Raw genomic sequence first — 9,230 nt, 5'->3', positions numbered from 1 at the left:
AAACTGGAATTTTTACATTGACTAATTAAGGTAAAGGTCAAATATTACCTGCCTGCCTGACATGTACACCTTACAATCATTCCATACTCCAAACATAGTTTATTGCTTATAGTAGCTGAGAAACGTATGAAAACACAAAACATAAACATAAACAAATGCACCATGAAATATAGATCAAGGCCATGTAAAACCTGCCAGTCTTACATGTACACCTTACAATCATTGCATAAACCAAATATAGTTCACCTAAGTAATGCTTCTTGTATTTGAGAAATGGACATAATCATGTAACTTTAACCTTGATCAATCATCCATGAAATGAGTTGGAGGTCAAGTAAACCCTGTGTAATTGACATGTAGACCTTGCAAGGGTTCCATAGATCAAATTCATTAACTTATTACTTGAACTAAATGAAGAATATAGATCCCACAACTGCTGCAACTAGTGTGTTACATTATATCTCCACTTGAGACAGTTAAATTTTAATATTTAAAGCGAGAGGCTTGCCGATTTTTTTTAATAATTTTTTAATACTTAAAATTTAACTTTGGAGAGTGGAGAAATATCGTAATACACATGTTATAGTGGTGGGTCTCATTGGGGTCTTAAGTGTGACGCGGGATTGCCTATTTTTTGTAAGCGTGACATGTGAAAATTCAAATTATTGTGTTGTGAAAACGGGAAATGAGGTCTTGTGGGACATGGGAAATGACAAAAAAATTAGAATAGCTTACCTATATAGTGTAAGCGGGATAAGGGAATCTGACAAAACAGTAAGCCGGATCCGGGATCGGAACCCCCCAATGAGACCCCCTATAGTGGTGGAATCTGTTTCTCTAATGATGTTTATCCTTCTTTTTTAAAGATTTGAAGAAAGTTGTGTATTTTTTATGTGACTTCATCAGACATGGTCGCTCTTTTTCATGACATCAGAGTAGGAAAATTCATAAGAAACCAAGAAAATTTAACGTCACAATTAAATTTCGACCAATCATTTGCCAAGAACAGATTTGGGAGAAATGTTTTTCTCACAACCATCAAGATATGTGAAAATAGCCCAAAATTTAGAGAAACCCACCAACCAAGAAATGATATTCCTAGTCAGTTAAGAATGTTTTACTTTTGTCATTTGGGGCCTTTTATAGCTGACTATGATGTATGTTGTTTGCTCATTGACTCATTGTTGAAGGCCGTACAGGGTCCTTAAGTTGTTAATTTCTGTGTCATTTTGGTTTCTTGTGGAGAGTTATCTAAGTGGCAATCATACCACATCTTTTTTTATATTATCTCTGCAAATCAAGAGGAAGTTATAAATGTGGACATGGCCTATATACAAACCCAACTGCTGACTTAACATTAAACAATACTTTTATTAAAAATATCTAATGTCAGATCATTTGTTCACATAATTACAAATGTCAGATTTCATTTCTTCCTTTTCAGATCAATATTAACAGATTACAAAACACAACTTTTCAACAACAATTTTAACACTTGATCAAATAGAACGACTTTTAAAATTTCCACATGAAGGACAATAATTTGTCTATTTAATTTCATCCATGCTAACCAACCAAATATTTCATTCATTGACTTGCTAATCTAATCTCATTCCATCCCTATCTTTCATCATTGTCTATAAGCTATTTCACTCTCTCCCTCTGTCCCTATGCTCATTGTATATAGTCTATTTAACTCTCTCCCATCTCCAGATGGAGGCATCATCTGTCACTGCTAGTAATATAGAGCCATCTCGTGTAAATGCTGTTTGTCGTATTGGTGAGTAACATTTCTGGTGGGTAATCACAATGTACCTAAGTATGAAAAGAAAAATAAATCAAATGTGTAAAAAAAGTAGTGAGGAATTCTAAAGATCACTTAAGCCTTTATCTTCATGTGAAGGATGTACAAATCTGAGGAGCCAAACATTTCTAGAATTAAACTTTTTTAATTAACCTGATTTTTGGGTTTATATGACATAAAAAAATAATTGGTGAAGAAAAAATCATATGGTGGTGCACTTCTTTTTATGCTATGGCCCTTTCAAAGTACACAATTTTGATGATTTTCCATAAATATTTACCCATTTTTAAGCTTTTATCTTGAAACAAGAGGCTCTCAAGAGCCTGAATCGCTCACCTTAATTTTTTTGGTTAAATCTCTCATCAATGATTATTTTGGCTTTTCAATTATTTATTTAAAATGTTCTTTGAATCGTCCAATTTTCTTCAAAAGCAAAAAAAAAAAAATCATTTTCTCCTTTGTTCTATTTTAGCCATAGGAGCTATGTTTCTTGACATACAAGGAAATGAAATATAAAATTTATACTAGATACTCTCAAACTCATTTAGCCTAAGTTTGGCTGAAATTGATACAGCAGTTTCAAAGGAGAAGATTTTTTAAAGTAAGTCAACATGATGAACAAATTGTGAAAAAAGTCTTTAAAGGGCAATAACTCCTTAAGGGGTCAATTGACAATTTTGGTCAAATTGACTTATTTGTAGATCTTACTTTGCTCAACATTTTTGCTATAACAGTTTATCTGTATCTATAATAGTATTCAAGATAATAACCAAAAACTGCAAAATTTCTTTAAAATCATCAATTCAGGGGCATTATACCTGAAAAACCAGTTATCCAATTCGGCTGAAAATTTCAGGACAGGTAGACCTTGACCTAATAAATACTTTAACATCTTGTCTTATTTGCTCTAAATGCTGGAGTTTTTAAGATATAATAGCCATGACGGCCATGTTTTTTGACGAAATAAAAAATAAAGCACAAACTTTATTTTATACACCCTACTGATCATTCAATTGAAGTTTGGTTGAATTTAGCTGAGTAGTTTTAGAGGAGAAGATTTTTTAAAGTTAGCAAATATGATGAACAAATTGTGAAAAATTGTCATTAAAGGACAATAACCCCTTAAGGGGTCAATTGACAATTTTTGTCATATTAACTTATTTGTAAATCTTACTTTGCTGATCATTTTTGCTGTTTACAGTTTATCTTTATCTATAATAATATTCAAGATAATGACCAACCAGATGCTCCGCAGGTCGTAGCTTTATACGACCGCAGAGGTTGAACCCTGAACGGTTGGGGCAAGTATGGACACAACATTCAAGCTGGATTCAGCTCTAAATTTGGATTGTGATTAAATAGTTGACACAACATTCAAGCTGGATTCAGCTCTAAATTTGGATTGTGATTAAATAGTTGACACAGCATAGGTTTCTGACAGAGAATGAATGTGTTCTAATGAACTTAATTTTTTTGTTTTCTCTTAGAGCAATTCACTATGCTGTTGAATATTAATCCTCTCAAAAAAATGTTTGAAGAAATTTTCATTTTATTTATGAAATTTCATTTCAAGTGAGAAAATTGAACCCATTTTTTTTAATCACATCCCCCTTTCCCTTATTCCAAATTAATCTCAATTAAATTTCTAATGGAGTTTGCAACAATAACTACTCATTTAAATACATCATAAAATATAAAGAGGTAAAAAAAACTGCTTGTTATCACTGAATGGTAAAGATTATTTTAATTTATCAGTTGGTGGTAAAAAGTGAATATACATTGTATATAACAAAGATTTGAGTTGATTCTGGACAAAGAAAGATAACTCCAATTAAAACAAAATATTGCTATTTCACAATATTGTGCAATTAGATATTTCTTGCTTACTATTCTGGACAAAGAAAGATAACTCTAATTAAAAAAAATAATTGCTATTTCACAATATTGTGCAATTAGATATTTCTTGCCATTGTGCAATACTGTGCAATTGAAAAGACTTGCTATTGCACAATACTTAATATAATATTTTAGATCCTGATTTGGACCAACTTGAAAACTGGGCCCATAATCAAAAATCTAAGTACATGTTTGGATTCAGCATATCAAAGAACCCCAAGATTTCAATTTTTGTTAAAATCAAACTAAGTTTAATTTTGGACCCTTTGGACTTTAATGTAGACCAATTTGAAAACAGGACCAAAAATGAAGAATCTACATACACAGTTAGATTTGGCATATCAAAGAACCCCATTTATTCATTTTTTTATGAAATCAAACAAAGTTTAATTTTGGACCCCGATTTGGACCAACTTGAAAACTGGGCCAATAATCAAGAATCTAAATACATTTTTAGATTCAGCATATCAAAGAACCCAACCGATTAATTTTTTGTCAAAATCAAACTAAGTTTAATTTTGGACCCTTTGGACCTTAATGTAGACCAATTTGAAAATGGACCAAAAATTAGGAATCTACATACACAGTTAGATTCTGCATATCGAAGAACCCCAATTATTCAATTCTTGATGAAATCAAACAAAGTTTAATTTTGGACCCTTTGGGCCCCTTTTTCCTAAACTGTTGTGACCTAAACTCCCAAAATGAATACCAACCTTCCTTTTGTGGTCATAAACATTGTGTATAAATTTCATTGATTTCTATTCACTTAAACTAAAGTTATTGTGCGAAAACCAAGAATAATGCTTATTTGGGCCCTTTTTTGGCCCCTTATTCCTAAACTGTTGAAACCAAAACTCCCAAAATCAATCCCAACCTTTCTTTTGTGGTCATAAACCTTGTGTCAAAATTTCATAGATTTCTATTAACTTAAACTAAAGTTATAGCGCGAAAACCAAGAAATATGCTTATTTGGGTCCCTTTTTGGCCCCTAATTCCTAAACTGTTGTGACCTAAACTCCCAAAATGAATACCAACCTTCCTTTTGTGGTCATAAACATTGTGTATAAATTTCATTGATTTCTATTCACTTAAACTAAAGTTATTGTGCGAAAACCAAGTATAATGCTTATTTGGGCCCTTTTTTGGCCCCTAATTCCTAAACTGTTGAAACCAAAACTCCCAAAATCAATCCCAACCTTTCTTTTGTGGTCATAAACCTTGTGTCAAAATTTCACAGATTTCTATTAACTTAAACTAAAGTTATAGCGCGAAAACCAAGAAAATGCTTATTTGGGCCCTTTTTGGCCCCTAATTCCTAAAATGTTGGGACCAAAACTCCCAAAATGAATACCAACCTTCCTTTTGTGGTCATAAACCTTGTGTTAAAATTTCATAGATTTCTATTCACCTTTACTAAAGTTAGAGTGCGAAAACTAAAAGTATTCGGACGACGACGACGACGACGACGACGACGACGCCAACGTGATAGCAATATACGACGAAATTTTTTTCAAAATTTGCGGTCGTATAAAAACTGCAAAATTTCCTTAAAATTACCAATAAAGGGCAGCAACCCAACAATTGGTTGTTTGATTCATCTGAAAATTTCAGGGCTGATAGGTATTGACCTAAAGAACATTTTTACCCCTTGTCAGATTTGCTCTAAATGCTTTCGTTTTTGAGATATAAGCTAAAAACTGCATTTGACCCCTATGTTCTATTTTAAGTAACGGCAGCCATGTTTTTTGACGGATCAAAAATCAAAGCACACACTTTGTGCAGGATAATCTAAGGAACAATCATGCTAAGTTTTAACCAAATCCATTCAGTAGTTTCAGAGGAGAAGATTTTTTAAAGTTAGCAAATATGATGAACAAAAGGTGAAAAATTGTCATTAAAGGACAATAACCCCTTAAGGGGTCAATTGACAATTTTGGTCATATTAACTTATTTGTAGATCTTACTTTGCTGATCATTTTTGCTGTTTACAGTTTATCTTTATCTATAATAATATTCAAGATAATGACCAAAAACTGCAAAATTTCCTTAAAATTACCAAATAAGTGGCAGCAACCCAACAATGGTTTGTTTGATTCATCTGAAAATTTCAGGGCTGATAGATCTTGACCCAATGCACATTTTTACCCATGTCAGATTTGCTCTAAATGCTTTCGTTTTTGAGATATAAGCCAAAAACTGCATTAGACCCTAATGTTCTATTTTAAGTAACTGCGGCCATGTTTTTTGACGGATCAAAAATCGAAGCGCACATTTTGTGCAGGATATACTAAGGAATAATCATGCTAAGTTTCATTCAAATCCATTCAGTAGTTTCAGAGGAGAAGATGTTTGAAAAATTGTTAACGACGAAGGACGACGACGACGACGACGACGGACGCCAAGTGATGAGAAAAGCTCACATGGCCTTTTAGGCCAGGTGAGCTAAAAAAATAGTTCCACCTAACTGTACTGGACCTAACTTAATAAATTTAACTTAAAAAAAAATATAGATAGGTGTTAATATAAGAAAGTTTTATCATATTTTGAAGCTTTTTCTAGTCAAATTTGTAAAAATTGTGATTTTTCTGTTTAAAGAACAAAATGCATATTATTTCAACTTATTTGTCATAATTCCTCTATGTTTGGGGCAATTGACCCTAAAACTCAATCCCTGCCTCCACTTTGTTATATTGAACCTTGTTGTACAATGTCAGAGAGATCCATACACTTACTAACAAGTTATTGTCCTGAAACTCGATAAATGCTTGTTTTGGGCCCTTAATTCCTAAACGGTTGGGACCATCATCCAAAAAATCCATCTCAACCTTCCTTTTGTGGTTTTGAATCTTTTTAAAAAGCAATCATAGAGATCCATTTACTTAAACTAAAGTTATTGTCCGGGAACCAACAATGTGTCTTCCCTTTTTTTTCCCTGTATAATGAAATATGAAATTACACTTAAATATTTTACCTTGCTTCTCTAGGATCATCCACATCTATATCCCACACATAAATCTTTCCTACTTGATTTCCAAGTGCCATCAACTGTAAAATAAATCAGATAGAAATTCAATCTTCTAAAAAATTGTTTCATAATGTTTTTATCAAAAAGAAACAGTATTATCATAATGAGCTCATATAACTACAATAGCATTTATTTGTTCCTGTAAAATAAATCTTTTAACCCACAAGAATTTGGAACATTTTTGTCGTCAAATTGTCTTGCCATCTGATCTAACATACACTGTAAAAACAATAATTTTTGTGGGGTGAAAATTTTCGTGGTTTCTTCTTTAAACATGTATAAGGTTTCAGTTGGATTAAATTTCGTGGTTTCCAGTATATGGAAGTGATATTTTATATATACATGTATAGGTTAAATTTTCGTGGATATATTCTTTCCACAAAATAAAGTAAATTAAATCCTCCACGAAAACTCCTGCTTTTTCAGTAATGTATCACGGCTGCTATTTAATTCACATTATTAGTGGTATATCAATTTTCAAAGATGTGTTTTTAAACTTTTGATCTGTGCTGTTTAATGATGTAAAGAATATGACTTACAAAATCTTCCAAATTTTCATTCATTTAAAAAGTTCACATGGAAAAATATGACTTCAGAATAATTTAGATACCATTGTGCAGGATTTTTCTCATTTCTGTAAATGAAATATTTATTCAGATACTAGTACTATTCTCCAGTCTATTGATTGCTGGTGACCAAGATCTTTGATCTTATCTATTATAGGTCTTCTTCTTCCAACAAAGTATTATCATTTGAATATTTTGGGAAAAGTAGGACAAACTAGATATCTTTGAGATGGGATCCAACTCTGTGGGCCTCGCTGTGATTAATGTGTGGTGAAACATTTGTATCTTTACCATAGGAAATTGGGTTGTCAACTGAAAGCAAAGTTTTTGACCTTGACCTTTGACATAGGAAGTTGCAAATAAATTATGACACACCCTCTGGTGTTGGTTTATTTACATGTCAAGTCAAGTATAAACTTTGAAATTATAACGGTTCTCAAGATATAGAACGGAAACTCTTTTTACCGACTAAGGAGTCATGGGGTTGTCAACGGAAACAAGTTTTTGACCTTGAACTTTGACCTTGGAAGTTGTACATAAATTATGACACACACTCTGGTGTAGGTTTATATACATGTCAAGCATAAACTTTGAAATCATAACAGTTCTATATATATAGAGCAGACTCAATTTGTTATGGAAGGATGGACAGACAGACAGACAGACAGACAGACTGACTGCATGATCACTATAGGGGTGTGTCATTCAGCCCGGCCCTAATTAGTAAAAAATAAACATCATGATACTAAAAAATAACTGCTCAAAAGATTTTGCCAAGAAACTGATATTTGTTGATATCAAACACTCTTAAATCTGGAGGGCATTCATCATATCATATAAGCTGAGTTCCACTGACACTGTTGGCCATAGGCCATAAACATACATTTTACAGGATACATTCAAGTATAATGCCTGAACACATTGTTACTGTTCCAATGCTTACATATGCAATTCATTAAATACATATCATCGAAAGAAAGAAAATGAAGCAGAAGATTCCATGGAGACACGCAAAACTCACAAGTCCAAAAATGACTGACATCATGGCAAAGCAAAAAAACAATGAAAATATGCACAAGTCTCAAAACACTAAATAGAAGACTAAAGACAAAGAAACACAAACAACCAGAAAAACAAGCTTGAACTCTGGTGTTTCAAAAAGGTAATCACTACCTGCTTCAGATGTGACACCCAAAAGCTATATGCAATATAGCCCCAGAGCTGATATTTCTTTTCCCTAGTATATTGAAAGTGATATTTAACAGTTTGAAATTCTGAAAGTTATGCAATTTTCTCAGAATGTTTTCCTTTATTGTAATCGTTTTGTTTTTTTGCTCTGTAGGTAATGGTATGATGTCGCAAAGATTGACTGTATAAAAATATAGTATAGTAACTGCTTGTATTCTTTGATTGGTACTTTGTGGGTTTTTTTCTATACGTTTTTTTTTGTATGCTTTGTAATAATGGAATGAGTTGAGTCCTTTTCAATTTATTTTTTACAATATGTTCTCATTTTGTAATGTTAAACCACTATTCCAGGATAATGGATGGTTGAGCACTCATACACATGTTTAACCCAGCCACCATCTTTATGTGCCAGTCCCAAGTCAGGGCCTGTAGTTCAGAGGTTGTGGTTGTTTGCTGTCTGTCATATGTTTTTTGTTGGCCTTCTGACAGTTTTAATTTGACTTATATGTAGAGGTAAAAAAAAAATATTAACAATCAGGACTTTTATTTTCTTTTCTTTTAAATTGTTTCCCATTTTGCCATATTTTGGGCTTTTAGCTTACTGTACACAATATACAATTACTATATTTGTAAACAATCTCATCCTTTGGTCTCCATTGCATGGATAATTGTCTCATTAGTAATTATACCATATCTCCATACATTTGCATACATAATTCTACTAATGAAATGGTTAGAGTGTCTTTAC

At 32.4% G+C, this 9,230-nt stretch overlaps 1 protein-coding gene across 1 annotated transcript in view; it reads right to left on the bottom strand.

Moving 5' to 3' along the window:
• Positions 1–1,370: 1,370 nt before the first annotated feature.
• Positions 1,371–9,230, bottom strand: part of LOC134687590 (polycomb protein EED-like) — a 31,958-nt gene continuing 24,098 nt past the window's right edge. Inside the window, exons 11-12 of the mRNA XM_063548004.1 lie at positions 6,675–6,748; positions 1,371–1,815 (exon numbers count right to left, since the gene is read on the bottom strand). Of these exons, the coding sequence (XP_063404074.1) occupies positions 1,689–1,815; positions 6,675–6,748 (201 nt within the window). The 3' untranslated portion in view covers positions 1,371–1,688. The remainder of the gene's footprint in view (positions 1,816–6,674; positions 6,749–9,230) is intronic.

The sequence above is a fragment of the Mytilus trossulus genome, chromosome 10, assembly GCF_036588685.1.
Source record: "Mytilus trossulus isolate FHL-02 chromosome 10, PNRI_Mtr1.1.1.hap1, whole genome shotgun sequence".
Lineage (NCBI taxonomy): Eukaryota > Metazoa > Mollusca > Bivalvia > Mytilida > Mytilidae > Mytilus > Mytilus trossulus.
Note: the sequence above shows the minus strand (reverse complement) of the source record. Positions and strands in the feature narration are given on the sequence as shown.